This window comes from Aphidius gifuensis, linkage group LG6, assembly GCF_014905175.1.
Source record: "Aphidius gifuensis isolate YNYX2018 linkage group LG6, ASM1490517v1, whole genome shotgun sequence".
NCBI classification, from domain to species: Eukaryota; Metazoa; Arthropoda; class Insecta; order Hymenoptera; family Braconidae; genus Aphidius; species Aphidius gifuensis.
The window spans coordinates 158,714-184,242 of NC_057793.1; the positions used below are offsets into that span (position 1 = coordinate 158,714).

The window sequence follows — 25,529 nt, forward strand, 5'->3', positions numbered from 1 at the left end:
TTATCTCTCTCTCACTCGGCACTGCTTGTTATCCAAAAGTTGGTTAACGAAATTCTTAAAAAATAAATTACAACAAAAAAAATAATATAAATCAGCTGATCAGAGGATATTGCGTATTTTGTCTTTTATAAAATAATTAATTAATAAAGACAATTATAATAATTTTCAATAAATAACGTGTTGTTTTGGGCAAAATGAAGCGGCCTTTTGACGAATCATCTGACACTGATAATTCTACTCATAATCCAATTGTTTATCTAGACCTCGAACTTGATGGTCATCGAGGTACACAATATAAACATATTTATAATATAAAAGACAACTGATTGTTTTGTTTTTTTTTTTACAGTGGGCAGAGTTATTATTGAATTATTTAAAAATATTGTTCCAAAAACAGCTGAAAATTTTCGTTCACTATGTACCGGTGAAAAAGGTATTGGAAAATTTGGAAAAAAATTACATTACAAAGGATCATATTTTCATCGAGGTAATTATTATCTAGTCAAGTTCAATTACCTGTTATCGAAAAATTAATTTTTTTCTTTTTTTAAATTTGTTGTTCTAGTTGTTTCAAAGTTCATGATACAAGGTGGTGATATAATAAATTTTGATGGCACTGGTGGTGAGAGTATTTATGGCTCATATTTTGAAGATGAAAATTTTAATATAAAACACAAAGAGGGTGGTTTATTGAGTATGGTTAATGAGGGAAAACCAAATACAAATTCATCACAATTTATCATAACAACTGAGCCAAGTTATCAATTGAATGATACCAATGTTGTTTTTGGTAAAGTCATTAAGGGTTTTGGAGCTGTTCAAGAATTAAATGAAGTTGATGTTGTCAATGACAAACCAATCGAGGTAATTTTATTTATATATTATCTCTCAACCTCAATCATTAATTTTGTTTATTTGATTTTTAGAAAATACAAATTGTTGATTGTGGAGAATTGAAGCCAAATGATGACTGGAAAATTTTTGAAAAAGATGGTACACCTGATATTTATCCAAATTGGCTAGAAGATTGGGATTATTATAACGATACAGATAATGATAAAATTGATGTAAATAATTTATATTTATTTTATATTTATCATGTGGTGTTCTAATAATTTATATAATAATTATTTTTACAGCACAAATTTATCATCACAAAAGTCATTGAAAAAATTAAAGAATCTGGTAATTATTATTTTTCAAATAAAAATTACATAACTGCAAAGAGAAAATATTTAAAAGCTTTGAGATATTACAATTGGATTAATAAAATGACAAATATTCCTGATGATTTAAAGCCGATATTGTCAAATTTAAAAATGTCAATTGATCTTAATTTGACAGCTGTTTATTTAAAGTTAAATAAATATCGTGATGTCATAAAAATTTGCAACAATGTGAGTTTAAATTAAACTGCATAATTGCATTTGTTCAGTTAATAATTTCTTTTTTTTTTTCAATTTCAGATATTGTCAATTGACAAAAATAATACAAAGGCATTGTTTAGAAAAAGTCAAGCAAATTTTGGATTAAATGAATATAATTTAAGCTTGGCTGATTTACAAAAAGCAAATTTATCATCACCAAATAATCCAGATGTCATTCGTGAAATTCAAAAAGTTAAAAATACTATTAAATCTTATTTGAATGTTGAAAAAGAATCTTACAAGCGAATGTTTATGTAGTATCTCACTTAAATACACTTAAAATGAAGGAAACGAAAAATCAACAATAACAACAACAATAAATGCCGGTGACAAAAGTACAAAAAATAATAATATTTCAAACTAAAAACAAAAAACACTCATTAATTTTTAAATGTTTTAATTTTTTTATTTAATTTTATAATAATATTTCTGATGTCTTCGAAATTGTTCAAGTTTTACATATTTTTTTTTTTTTTTTAATATTTGTAAGAAAATTATAATATACATCCATAAATATATATACATTTTTATAGATTATATATTCATGTAATCACGTGCATTGACACAATTATTTTTAATAAAAAATAAAATAATATTTCAAATAAATCATTGAATTGAAAAAAAGGTTTTATTTGGTCTCACAATTTTTTTGTTTATAAATGAATTTGAGTTGTTACAATTAAATCCATCGAGATAATTATGGTTTTTTTTTTTCTATAAATAATTATTAAAACTTGATTAGGGATATTAAGATAAATAAATTAATAATTACTAATTAATGATAATGGAATACTGAGAGTGTAAGCTACATTGACAATTATATAGTAAAGATTTTCAAATTTTCATTAAGCAATTTTAGTATAATTCAAGCAAACATTGTATAATATTTTATGAATTTTTAGTTTAAAAATTTTTTCATATCAACTATAATACTACGTTAAAAACACTCTTGGAAAAAAAAAGAAACTACACTTTTTTATAAAACTCTAAATCTCACTATAGATTTTTTGTTATTTTTATTTTCAACTAAATTTTAAAAAATTGAATTCGAAAAACTTTATTTCGCGTATTTTTCATACTCATTTTTCGATTTGGTTTATTTATTCAAGCTGAGCAATTAAAATGTCAAAATATATTTCATCAATATTGTGATTATTATTTTTATCAGGCAGCTTTTTTTTTTTAGTCTTTAAATTTTAATTTAAAAGGAGCATTTAATCCTTTTAATTAATTTTTGTAAAATCACATCTTGTTGATTTTTTTATTATTTATTTACAATGAGTACTGAAGCATCAACATGACAATTAAGTTATAAATAAATAAATAAATAAAAATTGTACTTTATTGTGACTTGATGAATAATTTTTTAATTTAAACTTTATTTAAATCATTTTTTTCTTCATCATCATTATCATTATTATTAGCATTATTAGCATTATTAGCATCTTTAGCAGCAGCAGCAGCTTCAGTCTCAATTAAATTATGCAATTCTTTGCAGAGTATTTCTTCAGAAATATCAACATTTTGTTTAACAATATAATTATTATTATCATGACAATTATTTGATAATATTTCTTCATCAATACAACTTGCAATTTCTGGATTTGAATTTGAATTTAATATATCAGTATTAATTTCATCATCAGTTGTATCAGTTGATTGTGATATTTTTTTAAATCCACTGTCATTAAGATTTTTAGATTTTTCATGAACTTCATGAATTGTTTGTTGTATTGATAATGATTGTGGTCTATTATTAACAACAATATTTTTACCATATGGAAATGTATTTTCTTCACCGGCTGGTGTATGAACAGCAGATATTTCAGTTTGTGTACCAACACCCTGATCAATTTGATTAACCCCTTTAGATGGTTGTTGCATTGTTGTCATGCAACGTTTTATTTCACTCATTGAAGCTTGTAATTGTTGTACTTGTGCATTAAGTAAATTACATGTTTGTGCTAAATTAACAACAACATCATCTGAATGTTGATTAATATTATGATTATTATTTTGTTGTTGTGTTTTATCATTTGGTTGTAAACTAACAACTTTTTTCCATAATGCATTTATTGCTTGCATTTGTAATAATTGAAGTTTATGTTCACTTTCTAATGCTGTTCTTGTTGCTTCCATATCTGTTGATAATTTTTGTATATATTTATTTGTTCGTATCATTTCAATTGTTTTCAATACACTAGTTGATTTTTTATTTAAATTACGTGTATGATAACCACGCCATAATTTTTGTATACAAATTGCTGCTTTTTCAATTTGATCATCTGATTTATTTGTATCTTCTTGACGTCTTTGAATTGCACGATTACGTATACCATCTAATTTTGAATGACAAACTTCACTATCTTCATCTGAGCTTATTCCTATTATATTATTCATATCATCTAATTCTTTATATTTTTTTGGACCATTACCAATACGTAATGGTTTTTGTTGATCAGTTGGTATTTTTGATTTTTGTTGTTGAGCCGTTATTGATCTTGACATATTTGGTGAATTTTTTTGACTTCTTTTTGGTGTCATTGTTTTACTTTGTACATAATTATTTAATTTAACTGTTTGTGGACATTTACCATTTGAATTTATAACAATTGGTTTTGTTATTGTTGTTTTATCTTTGTTGTTATTGGTACAATTTGTTGTTGTTGTTGTTGTTGAATTATTTTTCATCATCAGTGTATTTGATAATGTTTTTGATGTTAAATTATGATTATTTGTTGATGTTATTTTACTTGTTTGTTCAGATGATGATGATGATGATGAAATTTTTGTTGGTATTGTTGATGTTTGAACTGGTGATTTAATACGACTTGGTGGTGTTTTTGGTAGTATACGACATAGTCCAGATGGTGGACGAAAATCAGGACTCATTAAAGATTCTGGTACAGGTACAAGTTTTGTTGCTGCTTGTAATGGACTTGATGTTTCTATTTATTAAATTAACATTATGTTATTCATTTATTCTCATATTAATTATAAATTTATATAAAATAAAAATTACCTTCGACATCTTGTAATATTGATTCTTTTCCTTTACTGATAAAATTACTACTACTGCAAAGCATATTTGGATCAAGACTTTGTGTCATCAGGCCATCATGATTATCAGTCAGTCCAGCATGACAAGATGTTGCCATAGTCTCGGTGTGACAACTTGCCACCATTCTGTCGGGTGATCGTTGTCTCATTGAATTTCGACTCAGACCTAATTCAATTGATCCTTAATTTAACAATTATTTATCAAATTTATAAAGCTTATTTTATTTTATTTTAATTCCTTAATTTACATGAAAGACTTTGTACGTGAATAAATAATAATAATAATAATAAAAATCATGCATGCAAATTATAAATAAATATATTATTAATTTATTATTATTATTTTTTCTAATATTGGTATATCTAGAAAGCCGAAAAAGCAGATCAACATCAACTGCTAAACTATTCCGGCTATAATATTTAAATCATAAATTATTTTTGTTTTTCTGTTTTTCTGTTTTTTTTTTTTTCACCTGGTGAAGGCAAATGCCATCCGTTGAATTTTTTCTCATTTAATTTAGCCAAGTATCTATCTTCATGGAATGCCAAAAATGGCAAAACTAGATGATAAAATTTATATTCTTGTTACTTTATCAATCACCTTATTGTTCCATTTTAATTTGTCTTTTTTATTTTACCACTTGAATATAGTTAATTGAAATTGATATAAAATATATAAACTTACTGGGTCGTCTTGGTGAACTTGTTCTATCAGAACCAAGCCTTCTTCTTGCTGATGCTGGTGATGAACTCATTCCAGAATCACTTTGTTGACTCAATTGTTTTTGATGATGCTGTGCTTTGCTCAATATTAATCTCAATTTTCTATCAGTCTCATTTTCAAGTGATTCACCAGATAATGGACAAACTGATGCAAGATATTGGGCAAGTGGTGAATGTTCACCAACACGAAATTGTCTACCACGACCTTGGGAATAAAGCCACTCGGCTTTTAAGCTAATCATGCCAAATTTAAATGCATTATTATTATTTTATTTTGTTTATCTAATTTTTTGATTTTATTTTTTTTTTTATAAATAATATTACCTCTCAATTGGATCCACAGCATAGCCATCAATTGATTTAAGACTCATACACCAATTTATAACAAATGGACGATAATCAAATCCACTAGATGCTATTTTGTTAAGAATTATTAAACTACATTAAAATTTCTATCAACTAATATAATTTATTATTCTAATATTTATTAATTGTTAACTGTTAACTGTTGCATAGCTATAATTAATTTTTGTTGATAAAACTAAATGAGATGGTTATTTGTTTGTCGTTGTTATTGTTTTAAAAAATAATAAAAAGGATACATACTATTACCAGAAAGACTGACACATGGATTATTGGCTATTGAAAAATTAACAAGATTTGTCAAGCCACCAAGATGTGACATTTCATTTAAATCAGTTATATTATTATTTGCCAGTGTCAAAGTTTCAATTGACGTTGGAAGATATCTTTCACACTGTCGTAATGTTATAATACGATTGTTGTGTAAAAATAATTCCTAAATAAATCAATAAATAATTAAATATTTATAAATATTAAAAATTAATGTAATAATAATATTAACCTTGAGATTACGAAGATAGGATATATCTGAAATATGACTAATGCTGTTTTCTGATAAATCCAAATGTTCTAGCTTTGTGTTTGTATGAAGATGCTCAATTGACCCAAACATAAAGTTGTTAAATTTGGCATATCCTTGATACCTTCAATTGTGAGAATTCCATTATTTGCTAAATTAAGTGTAACTAAATTATGTAATTTTGTTACACCATACATTCGTAGTAATTGATTTCTTGCAATTGACAACTAAATAATTCAATAAGAAATAAATAAATAAATAAATAATTATTATATTTATAGGTAGGTATATAAATAAAAATGAGATATTTTTTTGGCAAATTTTCAATTAAATTTATACGACATTTGTTGATGATATATGTCGTGCACTTGATTATTTTTAGAATAATATAAATTTTATTAAAAAAAATATAACAAAATACCTTTGTGATTCGATGATAAGAATCAAGATTATCAAGTCGTTGTAATTCATTGTCATCGACAATCAGAGTACTTATGTCAGCATCAGATGGACAACGACTTAATTTTTTTAATCCTTGTCCACTTAAATCAAGGCTTTCACAAATTGGTAAATCATGTTCATCAGATGAATCCATTGTAACTTAAACTATTGACAATGACAATTGTCAATTAAATACTTGGGAAATTCACAGAGCCAATTTAATTATTTATCTATGTGAAAAAAAATAATACACAACAACTTTGACGTTAATATATTATTATTACAATGTTTATTGTGATGTCAATAGACTTGTATTAATTATCCTGATAATTAAGTTTTTATATTTATTATTTTTCCAAGTAATGACAAAATTTTTTTATGTAACGGTTACTAAATAGTTTAATAATTTAATCAACTTTTTTATAAGCGGTTGTATCAATTGATCACTAACCCGCGGAAGCCATGATGAACACAATGTCAGTTATTATTTTTATTATTTTTTTTTTTTCGTCAGACGCCCCGCCGAAAAATCGAAGGTAGCAAAGTATCTATCTTACCGACAGAATGACAAATTTAAAATTAACTCTCCGAACTTGTAGTTGCAGTAATTAAATGGATGGATGAATTGTTTTAAAAATTTACAGAATAATAAGGGAAAAGCTTCTCAATAATTTGGAGCAAAAAAATCTCGTGAGAAATATTTTTTTCGGGAGATATAAATTTAACAACACAAGCCAAATAGCACTGTATGCAATATGCATGCATTGAGCTTTTTTCACGATTTCAATGTTATTTTTTTTCTAGTAATTAAACGGCTCGAAGAATTGTACCAAAAATTTACAAAATAATAAAGGAAAGGTTTCTCAAAACATTCGAGTGAAAAAACCTCGGAAGAAATTTTTTTTTCCAGAGATAAAAATTTCACAGTTTAAACAGGATTATATGCAGTATGTCATTTTCAAAATTCTAATGTTTTTTTTTTTTTTTTCAGTAATTAAATGGCAAGAAGAATCTTCTTTTAAATTCACAGGATAATAGAGAAAAGAGTTCTCAAAAATTTAGACCCAAAAAAACTGTCAAAGAAATATTTATACTGATGACTGAACAGTATATACTGAACTTGGATGACAAAATTTTTCTATGTCTCCGTAATGATGTTATAAAATAATGAAGCTAAAATACAAATGCTATTCCAATTTTAATGTTGATTACCTGCCAGTTTCAAAAATTTCCATCAGTCGTGCGACACTGTTTGCTGTATCCAAAATCTCTCTACTCCGAGTATTGATCAATTTCTATAATAAGGTTTGGGGGTGGTTGCTTTGAGATTCAACAAACCAAAACCTATCGTTTACTAAATTTTACAAATCACATTAAGTAGAAAAAATAATCCCAATAGTCTTGACATAATAAATAATAAATATTTTTTCTCAAATTCTTAAAAGTTAAAACAAACAAATTATACTGCAGTTTTAAGAAAAAAAAAATCCTGGCAGACAAAAACTTGCAATGTAAACGTTCAATTGGACATCTATATTAATTAATTTATACATATGTATTTATATAAAATATTTAACTTATTGAATTTGTGTCGGCCCTGAAGGTATATGATATATATGAAAGAGGAAAAGAGGAAAAGAGGGTCTCGTTACTTGGTTGTTTCTGCTGAGTAGAGCATTGTGGCTTGACTGTATAAATGTATATATATATGTATAAGATCAGACCAGAAACAGCCAGTGTCTGCAACTGACAGGCCATTACCACTGGCACAAACTTGATATCAAGCAATATCAAGAGACAGAAAGCTAGTCCAAGGGACCTTTAAAAAAAGACAATTTTTTAAACTCTGCACTACACAAAAAATACATATATAAGTACTTGGTATTTTTTTTCTCCATTTAATTTTGAAAATTAAATTCAACAAAGTATTCTAAATCATATACTTATATATAAATCTTTAAAGATCTATCTTAAAAAAAAAAAAAATGATAAAACTTGAAATACAAAAAAAAAAAAATAATATGTAAATAATTAATTAAAATAAAAAAAAATTTGAATAAATATATTTATATATAAAAAATGAAATAAATGAAATAAATAAATAATGTGTAGTTTTGGGTTGCAAAGGGATGTGCCACGCCTGTTGCCACCCTCACTCGTGCAATGAGCTTCAAAAGCCACGCCCGCATAAATTCTCCCTCTGATTTTCATGGTAAATATTACATTGCATAAATATATGTATATATATATTTGTGTAGATGTACCGGAGGGCTAATAATTCACGTCACAAGCACTCTCTATCCATGAAGAGTCGACGACAAGAACAGTAGGAGGCTATATTCTCTCTCTATATACATATATATAATATATTTGTATATATTTTCAATTTTGATATTGATGCGTCGATCATTATAAACTATATTTTTTAAAATTATATTACAAACCAATATGCCAGTGTAATTCAACAAATTATATTCACATGTATTATATGCAAATTTAATCATTATAAATTTATGTTCAATATTATTGAATTTGACGTGGTGCAGCATATAATAAACATTTATTATTGAAATATCATTATTATATTATATTATATTGAATTGAATTTAACGCACTGTCTTTGATTTATTAATTATGACAAGCTAAATATCAAATTGCGATTATTACTGCAGTTAATTTATATTATTATTATTATTATTATTATGAAACTTTTATTATCTATATATATATTCAGAATATTCTGTTATTGCAACATTTTCAATATACATAATTTTAAAAACTCACTTAAAAAACACTATTTAATTAATGATCTTTATTATTTTTATTATTATTTAAAAATAAAAAAACAAGATTATGAATTTGATTTGAATTAAATATTTAGTATTTATCAGATTGTATATTTATTTTTTTTTTAAATTCTATTTTGTATATAAAATATAAATCTTGATGGAAAATTATTAACGTATGGTACATGCGGTATATATATATTTATAATACAATTGATTCAAGTACACACTTCATTTATTTTTGTACACACGCTCCGATATAGTGGGTTCTTTTATAAATATAATTTTATTGTAAATTAGCCACAGTGACATTGCTCAAGGATCAAAGAGCTCCCCAATTTGATTTCGCGAATCTAATGTTGAGTATAAGTGTGTGTATTGGGCCTGGGAAAATCAACTGACGCGTAACAAACTGGTCTATCATTAATTTCAATGTGTATGTTTATATCGACATGGTTATTTAGGGTCAAATTATGTATACAGCTTGTAGTAGATGCGGCTAATTATTGTCTAAAAAGCTAGATCTTATATATATTTTAAAAATAAAATAATTACAAATTACTTGGTCAACAGCTATAGCTGAAATTGAAAAAAATATTATATAAAACCTCAATTTATATATTTTTATATATTATTTATTTAAAAAAAAAAAAATTTCATGTTTGGTATTATTTTAAATTGAATATTTGTAAATAAAAAAAAACCAAATGAATAAAATTTAAAAAAATCTATATATTAAAAAAAAAAATAAATAATGGATAATGGATTATTTTGTGTGTAAAGTAGCTTGAAGGTATGATCCGCAGCCAGACATGAAACATGCAAACACATTTGCTGGCCACCAAGTCTATTTGTTAAACACGTGTCATGGCACATTGAATCGGTTGGTGGACGACTGTGAAACCACCCAGTTTGCGAACAAGCACGTTTTACAATAGTGGCACACGTTATGACACGTGAGTCCTTCACCAGTTCCAGGGTACTTGGACGACTTTGCCAACCGACCATATACGCATATATGTATACAAACTAAACTAAAATGACAGAAAGCCAATGAACGACCAAGCAAGATGAAAAATGTATATAGGTATACTATTTATCCCTGCAATACAAAAAAAAAATTAAATCAAAGCAGAACAAAAAAAAAATAAAATCTTTATATCATTTCATCTTATCATCATCATGATAAATAAAAAAACAAAAATTTTCCACAATTTAGCATCGCCTCGTTAAACAAACAATTTATTTCAACACTTGAAAAAAAAAAAAAAAACAACCCTGCATGTGTCAAAAACATAACTTAACTTTTTTAATTTTCTTTTAATTTATATGTAGGGGAATATAATGTTTTTATATACCCTTAAATTAAAAACAATTAAACCATATTATACTTATGTAATAAAATAAATTCATCTTCAATATACAATTTTCTTATTTACATTTCCCATGCGAATAAAAAATTGAAAAAGAAAAAAAAATTAAAATAGCAAATAAAACATGATAAAAAAAAAAAAAAGAAAAGAAAAGATAACAAACAATAAAACAATGTTTTAGGTAAAAGCATGTTAAACCACTCGTTGTTGCAGTAACCTCAGCATATTTGACCAATAAATAATTTAGCAAACAAATTGATCCCCAAGGACTATAAACAGATACTTAAAGGCACGCGTTAACCAATCCGTAAAAATTTATATATTCACAGACTGATAAATAATTGTCATATTTAAGGGATGATATTTACCATTTAAATATGGACAATAAATATTCCATACGTGTATTTTATTTGAACCCCTACTGTGAGAACTTGGAGCATGAGCCTGCGGCGTGAAATCTCAATTATGGGGCTCACTGGTTACCCCCAATACTGTTTGGTTTGTTGCTGGTGTTGACAGGGGGGTTACTCTGTATATTTATCAATGAACAAAAAAAATATAGAAAATAGAAAAAGATAGCTATTTCACTATGGTTATGATTATATGCGGGGGTCAATTGAGATTTTAGGGTCCAAGAATGTAATCGTAAATTAAGTGTTTACATGGTTTTTTCTTTTTCGAAAATCCAAGTGTTTTATACTTGGAAAAAAAAATATATACATATACTCAAAAATCATTTAAAATATCTATATAACAATTAACAAATGATGACCTTTAAAAGAATAAATAAAATAATAATTGTTTTTCAAGTATGATGAGAAAGTATATGTATATATTTTTTGAGAAATTCACCCTCCACGTGACAAATTGAGATAAATAATCGTTTATGTCAGTTACAAATACAATGGTAGATACTTGAGTCCAGACATTGTAACTGATATAGGTATATATATATACTTGAAATAATATTTTTTATATATTAAATTTATTTTAAAAAATTAAGAAAATATAAATTGAAAGAGATTTGTATTTATATGATTTTATAGTGGTTGTTGTTTTACAAAGAAAACTAAAAGTCTGATCGCATGTATATATATATCGAGAGTATAATAGTTATCTCGCACAACAATAAGCTCAAGAAAATCCCCTTATAGTCTGTATAGAATGACAAATTCACAACCACCACCAACAGCACCAACAGCATGGTGTGATGGCACACGTACCAAATACTTATTGTTATCGTATTAACACCTCGAATAATTGTGCCAATGCATATTCCCAATTGTGTTATAATACAAGAAAACACAGCTCATTTAAATATATATATTTTAAAATTTCCACTTCTATTCATTGGCTGTATATATTTTTTGACAATCATCATCATCATCATCACCATCATTTTAATACGCATCGTCTGATCTATATTTCTCAGGCTGTCATTTTAATTACATCATCATCATCAAAATATAATTATCATTATGGTTATTTATTATTTTTATATTTATAATTTAAAAATCAATAAATATATAAAATGGATTATTAATATAATATAAAATTTTCATGAGCCATTCGTGACTTCTGGCTTTGTATATAGTAGGTATATATGTTTTCAAGGCAAAATTTTAATAATAATAAAGCAGTACAGCATCAGAATGACATTTCAAGAAAAAATAAATAATATTCAGTTGAGTAAATTTAATAAAGCAATTTGAGTGGAATTGCTCGAAATAAAATTGAAATAAAAATCCCAGTGTTTTATATTCTGGAATACATATTATATGATTTTTTTTCACATAAAAAAAAAATTGCAATGCGGCTTCAACACAGACAACAATTTGTTCTCTATATATATATAAAATATTTTTAATGTACATTTACCTTGTCAGTTTGCAAACTGTGTGTGTCCTGTTTTACTTGAAATATATATTTTTTATCTGTCTTTTATTCATCCCTTGGTGTTTAAAAACATTCACCCACACACTCATATTGAAACCAAGTGAAATAATTCCAAGTGTAGTAACGATAAATTGCAGTGTATAGCTTCTACAATAATGTTGGTGATGTTGATGGTGATGGTGCTTGTTGAAAAAGAAAATAAAGAAAATATAATAATAATAATAATAAAAAATAAAAAAAACAAGGGTAAAGAAATTGTGCTATTAAGTTACCGTCCAATCCAGTATGGCTATGATAATAATTTGATTTTTAGTAAATTTTGATTGGTTGATATGCTCCGCCCAGGGGTTGGTATTGATTCAACAATCCCCTTGTTTCCCTGTCACCTCTGGATCCTATATAAACTCAAATCTCCAGGGATTTTACAAACACTTGCCGTTTGAATGTCGAACAAATCACTCATCTACAAATTAATAGTTGAAAAAAAAAAATAAATTAAATTATCTGTGATATAATTAAATCAAGTGATACTTATATTAATTGTGTTATATTAATTTAGTGATTCATAATGGCATCACATCTTGGCTATAATTATGAAGAACGTAGTCATCAAAGAATTAATGGACGTCATAAAAGTATAACTATACCACCAAAACCAGCAGATTCAACTGTTTGTTCAAGGTATAATTGCAATTTATTTTTATATTTTTAACAAATTAATTTTATTAATAACAATATTTTTTTTTAGTACGTCTTATTATGTTGGAGGTAGTAGTGATATTAGTGAAGAAGATCTTGCTGATTTACCATCATGTGTCTATGCTGGAAGATCATTATCATCAACAACATCATCATCATCACAGCATGTTACTCATTCACATTCCCATCATCAACATTCACAATTGCATTATCACATGCCATTGTCAAATCAAGGTAAATTAATTTTATATTGATATTATAATATAATATTTATTAATTGATTGATAATAATTTAAAGATCAAAATGACAATAATGACATGGTGAATGGTGTTGAAGAAGGCTACTATCCAAATGGTAGTCCATACAGAATTCAAAGACATGCTGCTAATATTCGTGAACGTAGACGTATGCTGAGGTAAATTTAATATAAAAACAAAAATATAAATTTTTACTTTTTTTTTTTTTATTTTTTCAATTATATTGTTATGAGATCATGTTAGAGACTAAATTTTATTGAAATTTTTAGCAGCATAAACTCGGCTTTCGATGCACTAAGGGGCCATGTGCCAACATTTCCATATGAAAAACGTTTATCTAAAATTGATACTTTACGTTTGGCAATAGCATACATTGCATTGTTAACTGAAGTATTAAAAGTTAAAAATGTTGATCCCTTGACGTACATTGAAATGTGCCTTAGAGGTGAAATGAGTAGTGAACGAGCTGAATGGAATACAAGTGGTCAGTTTATTTATTTTTTACTTTGTATTAAAATTTCAAACAATGTATGTGTATACTTATTTTTCTTATTATTTTTTTCCAAGATTTAATGGCTCGTTTGGCATGGATTAATTGGGAAAATTTAGGTGTCAATCCAAATAGAAGATCAGCCCTAACAACTCTAACTCTGACAACTGAAAATTTAAATTAAATAAATATTATTAATAATAATGTCTCAAATTTACGTTGTAAATATTCACATCTTGATGCCAAAAAAAAAATATATAGTAATATAAATTATAATTTAATTTAAAAAAAAATTCTAGTCAACGTGCAATAGGTAATTGAAAAAAATAAAAATAAAAATAATTTTAAAATGGTACCTGTATATCAAAAATAAAAGGACTATAATCGTCATTTTTAGAATTTAAATAAAAAAAAAAAAAACATTTTAATAAAATGATTGTATAAAAATAAAATAAAAAAAATATATTGTGATGAATATAAAAAAAAAAATAAAAATAAAATAAAGGTTGAGCAAATAAAAAAAAATGAAGAATAATTGTAAACTTTACTTTGTTTTATCCATATTAAATAATTTTTCATTCTTAAAAACAATTGAGTGTCAAGATGCTTGTTTGACAAATGAAAAATCATACATAGCTTGTGTATGTATATCAACTTTTAACATTTTAAATAAATATATGTACCAGTCAGTTTATACATATTAATTTAATAACATTAAAAATGGAAAAAGTCATGGATACTGGAGTGCCTGAAACACTGGATCAACTTAATAATCAATTTGATAAAAAAATACAAATGTCAACAACAAATTTAAAAAAAATAATATTATTACACGAACCTCCAGTTGATGTAACACCTCGTATTAAAAATCAATCATCAGACACATTTGACAATAAAAATACTAGAGTTATTGAATTGAGTGATAAAAAAACAAAAATTGATTTACGTCGTGAATTTATTATTGACACTAACAATAATAATAATAATAATGAAGATAATTGTGAAACAAATAGTAATAAAAAATTGACAAATAATAATAATAATAAAAACGTTATCAGTACTAACAACAACAACAACAACAGCTTATCATCAGCATCTGTCGGTGAGCTTAGGTACTGTAAAAAAGTAATGGACGACAAGGGCAATGAAATATTTATTGTTCCAAAACTTCCACCTGGTACTGTATTAATAAAACAAACTAATGATGATAATAACAATGTCAATGTCAATGTCAATGAACCTGCTAATGATTTATTGGATAAACTTGATCTTCGTAGAGTTGAAAAATCAGCATTTGGTATTGCTAAACAATTTATTTCACCTCCTAAAAAAAGGTTGTTGTTTTTTTTATTTTTATAAATTATTATTTTATTGATAGACAAACAATTGAATAAATATTTTTTTTTTTTTTTTAAATAATTTTAGAGGTCAACAAGTTAGAAGAAATCCAACTCGAGGAAGTAGAAAAAAAATTGATGATGAAGGAGATGAAGACGATGATAATGATGACAATGATTATTCAAGACAAAGATTGACATCATTAAAAAGAGGTGGTGGCGATGATGATGATGATTATAAATTTGATAAAAAACAAATGAAATATACAAATGTTCCATATATGAATACAAGATCAATTACAAAAAAACTTTATAATGTTGGTGCAACACATGAGACACCAAATGTTCATGATGAAATTGAATGGAAAGAGTGGCCAGCTCATGGAATGCACGAGAGGCCTGTCTATCATCCCCAGGTTTATTATTCATATATATATATATATTTTCTATTATTCAAATTTAATTTAATTTTTGTATATATATTGTTATTTTTTTTTTTATTAAGGTGGGAAATGTTGCTGATTGTGCTAGCAGATGTTTTACAAATATGGATTATTCATATCAAGATTCATCACCACTTTCAAGACATCCTGATCATCAAATACCAACTCGTCCTTCACACGATCATCATCATCATCATCATCATCATCATCATCATCATCGTAATCACAACAATAAAAATAAAATTTCTATTGAAGAAACATTTGAAAAATGTATGCATTATAATTTACATGCTGTTCTTGCATTTGCATCACAAATTATGACAAGTCAATCAAATAAAATTGAGGAAAAAATCCACAAAGCAGCTGGAATTAATAAAAAAAAAAATGACAATATTGCCAATCAAAAACTTGATAATAATACACAAATAAAATATGATCAACAAGGAATTAATAAAAATTCAAATACAATGGATAATAATAAATTGGTAAAAACAACAAAACCAATTGTCAATTCAATGATTAATATTAAAAATCATGAAAAACTTCAACAAGTACTTGAAAGAGGAACAAAAAATACATTAATTTTATTAAAAACTTCTGAACAATCTGTAAAAAAAGATGATGATGTAAAACAAGTTGTTGCAACAAATTCAGATTCAACAATAAAATTATCATTTGATAATGAAAATATTGATATAGCTGAAGAAGATAAATGTTTAGAAGATTGTAAAAAAAATATAAATTCAATTAAATCAAATGTTGAAGTATCGAGTGGTGGTGGTGGTGATGATGATGATGATAATGACAATGATGCTGCTAATGTTAATGATAATGATAATAATAATAATGATGATGATGATGATAATAAGTTGAATTGGCTCAGAGAATTAATTGGCAACACAGCAATTTTATATTCTGCTGCTGTTGGAATTGATCAGGATAATTTAATAAATTATTTAGACAGTTTAGACACTGAAGAGTGTTTAGATTGGCTAAAATTATGATATTTTATCTATTTTATCATTTAATTTATAAATTAATTACATTTATCATTTATCGTTAATTTGTTGATTTTTATTTTATTTTTAATCAAATAAATATTGTTTTTTTTTTTTTTCTTTTATATATATAATTAGAGACTACTCAATTAATTAATTAATTTTTCATTATACAATATAATTGTTAATTAATATATAAATTTTTATTAATTAAGCAAAATGATGCATATTTAAATTTTATTTTATCAATAACGACTTGATTGTTTTTTTATTTTATGTCTGAAAATTAAATATAAAATATTATTATTTAATTATAGTTTTGTTATTTTGTTTTTTTTTTTTTTTCATTATAATTTTACCTTTTTTCTAAATCACTTTCAGACTCGCTTGGATTTTCAATTTCATCATCAAAACTTTCTGAATAACTTGTCGGGTAATCATCATTTTTATATTTTTTTTTATTAATAATTTTATTTGATTGTTTTTTGATTGTGTATGAACTACCTGGTAATCTCATTGATGATTCATTTTTATTTTTTCGTAGTTGAACCTTTCCATCAGGACTGTCATATGATTTTTTTTGTTTTTTATGTCTATAATTTTTTGATGAATTTTTTTTCATCGTCATAACTTGTTGATTTATTTTTCTGCTATAAATTATAATAGACAAATGAGATGTCAATTAGTTTTATGAAAATTAATTTTTTACCTTTTATGATGTTTTATTTTTTCCAGTGATAAATCATCAATATCTTCATGATCACCAGATGAATAATCTGTTTCAATAAAATAAGCTTCTAAATCTCTGCTGTGTCTTTGATGATGATAATTATTATTATCAAAATTACTTGTTGATGAAACAACATGAATATTATTACTTGGCAATAAATCTTCTCTTCTCTTGTATTTTTTTTTTATACGTAAATTTTTTTGTCTCGTTTCACTCAAAACAATAACAAGTCGATAAAATTGAAAAAATATAACAAGAACATTTTTACTGCTAAAAAAATAATTAGTATAATCTTTAAATCCATAATGGAATATTAAAATCATTCGAAAGACTAAAAATGGTCCATCCTAAAATAAAAGAATAGGAAAAAAATCATGTCAGTTTTATAAAATAAAAAAATATTGTGCTTACTTGAAGCATGATGTTGAAGATGATTGTCCAAATTTCAATATTACTACAAGAATTATTTGTTGATTTTTTTTTTGATTTTGTTGATGTCAAAACAATGGTAAATTGTAAAAGACACCATGTCCAAATAGACATTACAAGAAGAACAAGATTTTTATCGGTTGATATTGGTGGTGCTCTTGTTGATCCAAAAAATTCAATAATATCAGCAGATGTACCAATGTAAACCAACAAAAGTTGACTCAGTTCATCACGTGTTAATTGGCCCTTTGGTAATAACCAACGACCCAAAATTAATATTAGCATCAAGGCTTGTCCAATAATGTCGATTCCCATTTCACTTGGTATCTCTGTCAAATTAATATCCTGATAAAAAACAAATAAATAAACAATCTTTTTTATTTTCTTTTCTTAATTATATACATGTATATATTTACTACAATTCTTTGAGTTTCATTTGATATTGTTGATGATAATCCCTTTAAATTAAGTTCCTAATAAAAGCAATAAGTTGATTATTATTATTATTATTTTTTATTTATAATTAAATGAAAATAAATTAAATAGATGTACCATCATTAGTTTAGTTGTATAATTTAAATGATTTACTCGATCGTTGATTGGTAATGGTAGTAATGTTTTATTTGATTTCATAATATCTGGAATTTCTCCTCTTCTGTATAATTCAAGAAATATTATTGCTGGTACAACACTTGCAAGATATAAAAATATTGATGGACAAAACCTGTAAAATAAATAAATAAATTGTCCATGAAGTCGATCAATATGATTATGAATTTACAAAGTAAATAATATTTTTTCAAAAGGCACTCTAACATTGATCAGACTAATGTTTAATATCCGTATGTCAATCATCCCTCAATGCTGTACACAATAAAAAAAAATACAAATCACTACTGCTACTACTGTTTTGATTATTTTTTTTAATTTAAAATATTCAAGTCATCTTTTGATGTATATCAAGTGACCTCAAAATCCGCATAGACTTTTATATGTATTTAAAAATTATAAAATAAAATTAAACTTACCATTTCCATTCTTTGTTTGAATTAATGACCACCGTAAATATTGCCTCAAAAAATAATAACAGTATTGGAATTGCCAAATATAAAAACATATAACTATCCGTTAGAATAATTAATAATCCAATTGAAACAATTGCATGTGTTGCAAATACAAGCCTTGTAAAAAATGCCATTATTGTTGAAGCAACACCCATCATTAATATTATTAATTTTTCAAATAAACTCGCGATCAAAATTTTTCTTTTTTTAAATAAATTAAATAATAAATTGTCTTTTTTTTTTGTTTAATTTTTTTCATACTAAAAAATACGAAAAATAAATAAAAATAAAACTACATATATAATATTATTTTATTTTTTAATAATAATAAGTACACTTTATATTTTTTTTTTAAGAAATTTTTTAAATATTAAGGATTGTGCTTGAATAATAAGACAAGACAAACTAAAAAATAAAATAGTAAGAATTTTTGATTAGTTGTATATATTTTCCCACTTTGTTGAATTTTAATACGCATACTCTCTATGAACAAGTAAAGGGTGCTTTTACCATCATAATCATAATCATAATCATATTTATATTCATGATGATGACACACAAAATATACATAATATAAAAACTATTTTAATAATTATATTATTTAAAATTAATTAATATTTTTATAATTAATTAAAAAGATAGATATTTCTATCATCATGGGTCAAGCATTATTTATAGCTAAAAAATCATAAATATAATTTATAAAAATTTTATGCAATCATATTTTTGTCATTCAGAGATTAATTTTTTTTTTTTTTTAATACATAATATAATTCGAGCTTGCAAATTTAAATTTAATAAAAATTTCAGCGCGTTACATTTTATTGAGCGTTGATAATAAAGATATCTTTCTCTTCTACTTATCGCCATTAAAAAAAAAAAAACAAATAACACATTTCGATCACACGAAGAAGCGTGAGAATAATACATAAATGTCACTGATGACGCGCCCGCCAAAGAGAAAGAGAGACCGCGAAAAGGTATTAAAAAGAGCTTTATAAAAAAAAAGAGAGAGAGAGCGAGGTAGTGAAAGGGGCGGGAGAGGAAAAAGGAGAATTATAGCCGCGTTGAGTCCCCCCTTTGTCCCGCCAAATCCTGCCGGGGACGCCAGGTCCCATCAAATCAGCGAAAGAGAGAGAAAGAAATGATGATCATGAAAAAAAAAAAAAAAAGAGAAAATATGTATACGGGATCGACAATATTGATGCTTCCAAGAGGGGGTGAGATAAAAAAAAAGTAGGCTAAAACATAGACTATTTTAAGGGAGAAATAAAGATGAAAAATAAAGAAAGCCAATGTGCATGTGTAATGTGTATGTATTATTTGTCTCTCTCTTTTTTTTTTTATATATATATTTTTTATATATGTTTTTTTTTTTTTTTCTCTCCTCTCTTTTATTCTTCTCTCCTGTTCTCTCCTGGTGTAACGGTGTGTTGGTACGAACCCAAGCGATTAGCACACAAAAATATATAACCACCGTACATAGCAGTTTTTAATACACAAAAAATAAAAAAAAAAAAACAAAGTAATAATTATTATATTATATATTGAAAATAAATTAAATCACTTGTCATATAATTGATTTTCATTTATTCTCTGTAACATTTATAATACCTGTGTTATTTATTTATTTTTTTTGAATACAAAATAATTGTTTATTAAATTTATACATTTGTTGAATTAATTGTAGATAAATAATAATGTCGAGTAAACGTAAAAGTGCTGGACCAAAAAAAGGTGTCAAACCAAAGTCAAGAAAAGTTGAATATGATGATGAAGACATATCGAGTGAGCATGAGTCTGATTTGGATGATACTACTGCTGACGCCGGTTCAAATGTTGATGGTGATGACGCCACCGAGGAAGATCAAACTGATGTATCAGAAATTCCAGAATTACATCCACCAGAGGTATTATTATTAATTAATTAAATAAATTTAATATAATTTAATTTTTGCTAATTTATTGGAAAAAATTAGGGTGGTTGGGGTAAACCAGGTACATTAATTATGTGTGGTTTAACAAATTGGGAAATGGCTGGACGTAAAGCACCACCAAAAGGTGTTAAAGCTAATGTTGGAAAAAGTCTTTGGTTACCACATACATTTAAAAATCTTAATGGTGAAAAAGTACGTTTGGTTGCATCTGGACCAGCTTCATCACACAGCATTATTGTCACTGAGGACAATAGATGTTTGGCATTTGGAAGAAATGACAAAGGTAATAATATAAAATTAGTTACTTATAATGAAATTAATCAATCATCTTATCTTATATTAAATTATAAATAAATAAATAAATAAACATTTAATCAACAATAGGACAACTTGGTGTTGGTGATACTGTTAGACGTGATGATCCAACTGAAATTGAAGCATTAAAAGGACATACAATAATAGCAGCATCATGTGGACGTAATCATACATTATTTTTAACAAGTCGTGGTATTGTATATGCATGTGGTGATAATAAACTTGGTCAATGTGGTGTTGGTAAATCTGATGTTATGATACCAACAGCAACAAAAGTTAAATATACTGGTGCACCAATAATAAAAGTTGGTTGTGGTGCTGATTTTTCAATAATATTGGATATTAAAGGTGGTTTACATAGTTTTGGTACACCAGAATATGGTGTACTTGGTCATAATACTGATGGTAAATACTTTATAACATGTAATAAAATGGCATTTCATTTTGAAAAAGTACCAAAAAGAATAGTATTATATGTTGAACGTGCTAAAGATGGTCATATAATACCACTTGATCGTGTTGAAATAACTGATTTTAGTTGTGGTTATCATCATACTGTTGCTATTGACAGTAAACAACGTGCATTTTCATGGGGTTTTGGTGGTTTTGGTAGACTTGGTCATAATGAACCACGTGATGAACTTGTACCACGTTTAATTAAATTTCTTGAACCACCAAATCGTGGAATTAAATCAATTTTTTGTGGTTCAGCATTTAGTATTGCAATTAATGTACATGGTACTGCATTAATGTTTGGACAAACAAAACGTACTGGTGAAGCAAATATGTATCCAAAACCAATACCAGATTTATCTGGTTGGGAAATACGTTGTATTGGATGTTCAAATACAAGTGTTGTTGTTGCTGCTGATGAATCAGTTATTGCATGGGGTGCAAGTCCAACATTTGGTGAATTGGTAAGTTGTCATAAAATTTAACATAATATTTATTTATTTATTTATTTATTTATTGATATTATTAGGGTTTTGGTGAAATGAGAAAATCATCAACAACACCAATGGAAGTCAAGGCACTTGAGGGTCTCTACATAACAGCTGTAACATGTGGATTATCTCATACACTTATGATTTGTCGTGATGAATCAGATGAAGAAAAAGCCAAGATTGATAAACTTGGTGTATACTCTGTGTAAACTTTTAATACTGAGGTATTTTTTTTTTTTTTTTTTTTTACTATTATTATTATTATTATTTTATTCTTCCTCTCGCATGGTTTTTTTTAATATAACTTAAAAACTCATCAAACATACGGCCTCATTATTATCATTGTTTTTAAACTCATTAATTAAATTAATATAGCATTTTCAATAGCATGGTCTCATAATTACTACTACTACTACTACTACTATTATTATTATTATTATTATTATAATTATGTGTTACAATGATAAATATATTTTGATACGTTGCCTATTTAAATAACTTGAACGCCATAATGATTATTTACATCTTGGTACAATTTACATGACAATTATGTAAACTTGTAAATTATTATCATAATTTTTTGTATTTTTTTTTATTATTATTATTAATTTAAAAAAACAAAATAATAATAATAACAACAACTACTGGTACCTGAATCAATGGCGTTTTAGTAATTTTAAAGAAAAGAAAAATTTTTTTAATACGTAAATTGTGTATTTAATTTTTTTTTTTTTTTAAATTTTCATAATTTAAATAATAAATAACTGTAATGAGATTAATTAGATAAATGTGTATGTAAGGTTGACGAATATTCTTCCATTGCTCGCAGCCAAAAATAAAAAAATGACAGCTGTAATAATAGAAAAGAAAGAAAAAACAAACAAACAACAAATAAAAATAAGTATAATCCCCGAAACACTAGGAGAGAAAAAAAAAAAAAAAAAGAGAATAAAATAAAGACTTTTTTTCAATAAATTAATAAAACTATCCATCTATTTTCCTTTTTCCAATAATCTTCCAACATCTAGGATTTATCTATAGCTATGATAACTAATTTAATAAATTTTTCATGCCGATTATTATTATTAATTTTTTTATTTATAATAAAAGTATAAAATACGCACAAATATGTAATTTTAAGATAGATTTTTTTTTTTTTTCATTTTACAAATGCACGAATTAATAAATTAATATGAAAAAAATGTTTAAAATGTAATTGATTGATAATAAAAAAAAAAGAATAAATAAACCATCATTTATTGATGAAAAAAAAAATGAAAAATTTTTAGTTTTATTGTTTTGTAATTTTTATTTACAAATAAATATTAAAATGTGATTATTATTATTATTATTATGTTTTAGTATATAATTGTATTAATTAACAATAACAATTAGAATATGTTTCTGCTGCAGTGTAATCATCAGTTAATTGAAGACCTCGTTTTCCAAATCTTTGTCTAGGTCCATTAGCACCAACATTTTGACTTCTCATTGAATGATTTTGTTCCCACAAGCCTGGTGTTTGAATAATCTTTAAATTAAAAAATATAAATTATTAATTGATTGATAAATAATGTGTTAATGATGATAATGATGATGAACCTTTTGTACGAGTTCTTCAAAACAACATTTAACACCGTCAGCTGTTTTAGCACTACTTTCAATATAAAGTGTTTGATGTTTTCTGGCAAATGCTAAACCTTCATCAGTTGTAACTTGTCTATTTGGTAAATCAATTTTATTACCAACAATCATTTTGACAATTTCAATTTTATTGCAGTATGTATTTAATTCATCTAGCCATGTTTCAAGTTTTAAAAATGTATTTTTATCTGTGACGTCGTACATTAATATTGCACCTTGACCATCACGATAATAACTTGGTGTTAGTGTTCGATAACGTTCTTGACCAGCTGTATCCTAATAATGTATAAATATAAATATTATTATTATTACTTGTTATTAATTGTTATTAATTGTTGTTATATTTAATTTACCCAAATTGCAAGTTTAACAGTATTTCCATCAATTGTTATTTGTTTTGTTTTGTAGTCCATGCCAACAGTACTTTGCATATTTTCATTGAATTCATCATCAGTGAATCTCAACAATGTACTAAAATTATAAAAAATTAATTTAAATTAGCTCATGTATTATCAGGTGAAATGTTTAGGAAAAAATTACATACCTTGATTTACCCACATTGGATTCACCAATCATCAATATTTTCAAAGTTGTCAATATATCTTGATCCATTATGTCATTAAATATTTATATAGGTATATATTGCTATTATTGCTATGTGTTTATTTGTTTATTTATTTATTAACGAAATATTGTATTAAAAATTAAAATAACCACGAAACGTCACTTGATTTTACAACATTCGTGATGACAAACGATTGTTCATCATTGTTATTTATTTATTTATTTATTTTTTATTTTTTTTTATTAAACCATATACATAAATGACGTATTAGACGTAATATACTACGGTGTGCATCTTGTTTAATCCTTTAAACCATCAGAGGGCAGGGCAAATGAGCGTAAAAAAAAAATAAAAAAAAAAACAATAATATTTTTTTTTTTATGTCGCTCTCTCTTTCATTGCGGGAGATAACCTAAACAAAAGCAAATTAATTGTAAATTATCTCTCTCTTTTATTTACACAAATGTACGTCAAACAACCTATACTCTATAGGTGTATATATTAACAACCCCCAAAAAAATTCAAATAAACAAACAAATAATTTAGTGTCATAAATTAAAAAAACAAATGATAAATTGTTCAAGTGATGGTTTATAAATTTATTAACAATTAAAAATATATTGTTTATTATAATAATCAAATTGATATACCTAAAAAACAAAATATTTACTTGAATTTAAATATAATAAAAAAAAAAATTGACAAATCATTCGCGTGTGATGTAAACAAAGAAAAAAATATTTAAAAAATGCAAGTAATATAATTTGAATTGTGATTTGTGTATATGTATTATATCTGTATCTATCTATAGATCATTATGGTGCATTATTGTGCTAAAGAAAATATACATATGTAGACATATATTTGATCATATATAAATATATAATATATCGTATATATCGGGCTCTAAGAAAGATGGCCGACAGTGATATCGTGGATGCTGCTGCTGCTCCTTCTCCTTCTACTGCTGCTGCTCCTCGATTATTATTTATTTTAAATAATAATATATTAGAAAAAATGTAGAAAATATATTTTATTGTGTTTAATTTTATAATTAAATAATTCAAGTACATTATTTTTCTACAAC

At 25.5% G+C, this 25,529-nt stretch overlaps 7 protein-coding genes and 1 long non-coding RNA gene across 10 annotated transcripts; 4 read left to right on the forward strand and 4 right to left on the reverse strand.

Annotated features, from left to right (window-relative positions):
* Window positions 1–12: 12 nt before the first annotated feature.
* On the forward strand, window positions 13–1,689 carry LOC122858577 (peptidyl-prolyl cis-trans isomerase D). Its single transcript, XM_044161545.1, has 6 exons — window positions 13–285; window positions 350–487; window positions 566–864; window positions 927–1,067; window positions 1,140–1,397; window positions 1,467–1,689. The coding sequence occupies exons 1-6, from the start codon at window positions 195–197 to the stop codon at window positions 1,683–1,685; spliced, it is 1,146 nt and encodes a 381-aa protein (XP_044017480.1). The 5' UTR covers window positions 13–194; the 3' UTR covers window positions 1,686–1,689.
* Window positions 1,690–1,977: 288 nt separating this feature from the next.
* On the reverse strand, window positions 1,978–6,999 carry LOC122858568 (putative uncharacterized protein DDB_G0277255). The gene is given in 8 exon segments (XM_044161523.1): window positions 1,978–4,375; window positions 4,450–4,668; window positions 5,173–5,444; window positions 5,535–5,625; window positions 5,817–6,009; window positions 6,076–6,179; window positions 6,182–6,320; window positions 6,515–6,999. Coding segments are annotated over 8 exon segments (2,769 nt in total). The 5' UTR covers window positions 6,689–6,999; the 3' UTR covers window positions 1,978–2,798.
* Window positions 7,000–12,999: 6,000 nt separating this feature from the next.
* Window positions 13,000–14,338, forward strand: LOC122858586 (myoblast determination protein 1 homolog). Of its 2 annotated transcripts, none has more exons than XM_044161561.1 (5): window positions 13,000–13,270; window positions 13,338–13,522; window positions 13,587–13,704; window positions 13,819–14,030; window positions 14,114–14,338. In XM_044161561.1, exons 1-5 carry the CDS (start codon window positions 13,158–13,160, stop codon window positions 14,218–14,220), a joined length of 735 nt encoding a protein of 244 aa, XP_044017496.1. In that variant the 5' UTR covers window positions 13,000–13,157; the 3' UTR covers window positions 14,221–14,338. The 2 variants fall into 2 exon arrangements, with proteins under 2 accessions (XP_044017496.1, XP_044017495.1); XM_044161560.1 differs by having other exon boundaries at window positions 13,006–13,270; window positions 13,816–14,030.
* On the reverse strand, window positions 13,921–14,968 carry LOC122858595. Its single transcript, XR_006374309.1, has 3 exons — window positions 14,875–14,968; window positions 14,087–14,203; window positions 13,921–14,012 (listed from the first exon to the last, which is right to left on the reverse strand). It is a non-coding gene; the product is annotated as an uncharacterized LOC122858595 (long non-coding RNA).
* An 80-nt stretch (window positions 14,969–15,048) lies between these two features.
* On the forward strand, window positions 15,049–16,820 carry LOC122859623 (protein PFC0760c-like). Its single transcript, XM_044163305.1, has 3 exons — window positions 15,049–15,370; window positions 15,462–15,789; window positions 15,879–16,820. Exons 1-3 carry the CDS (start codon window positions 15,165–15,167, stop codon window positions 16,818–16,820), a joined length of 1,476 nt encoding a protein of 491 aa, XP_044019240.1. The 5' UTR covers window positions 15,049–15,164.
* A 349-nt stretch (window positions 16,821–17,169) lies between these two features.
* Window positions 17,170–19,195, reverse strand: LOC122859624 (transmembrane protein 26-like). The gene is made up of 6 exons (XM_044163306.1): window positions 19,002–19,195; window positions 18,562–18,697; window positions 18,390–18,446; window positions 17,956–18,318; window positions 17,693–17,891; window positions 17,170–17,231 (listed from the first exon to the last, which is right to left on the reverse strand). Exons 1-6 carry the CDS (start codon window positions 19,193–19,195, stop codon window positions 17,170–17,172), a joined length of 1,011 nt encoding a protein of 336 aa, XP_044019241.1.
* A 1,250-nt stretch (window positions 19,196–20,445) lies between these two features.
* LOC122858572 (protein RCC2 homolog) lies at window positions 20,446–22,645 on the forward strand. Of its 2 annotated transcripts, none has more exons than XM_044161539.1 (5): window positions 20,446–20,562; window positions 20,728–20,947; window positions 21,017–21,257; window positions 21,359–22,206; window positions 22,272–22,645. In XM_044161539.1, exons 2-5 carry the CDS (start codon window positions 20,738–20,740, stop codon window positions 22,440–22,442), a joined length of 1,470 nt encoding a protein of 489 aa, XP_044017474.1. In that variant the 5' UTR covers window positions 20,446–20,562; window positions 20,728–20,737; the 3' UTR covers window positions 22,443–22,645. The 2 variants fall into 2 exon arrangements, with proteins under 2 accessions (XP_044017474.1, XP_044017475.1); XM_044161540.1 differs by having other exon boundaries at window positions 20,449–20,473.
* An 843-nt stretch (window positions 22,646–23,488) lies between these two features.
* Window positions 23,489–24,721, reverse strand: LOC122858587 (ras-related protein Rab-18-B-like). Its single transcript, XM_044161562.1, has 4 exons — window positions 24,422–24,721; window positions 24,231–24,348; window positions 23,836–24,153; window positions 23,489–23,764 (listed from the first exon to the last, which is right to left on the reverse strand). The coding sequence occupies exons 1-4, from the start codon at window positions 24,487–24,489 to the stop codon at window positions 23,612–23,614; spliced, it is 657 nt and encodes a 218-aa protein (XP_044017497.1). The 5' UTR covers window positions 24,490–24,721; the 3' UTR covers window positions 23,489–23,611.
* Window positions 24,722–25,529: the final 808 nt, after the last annotated feature.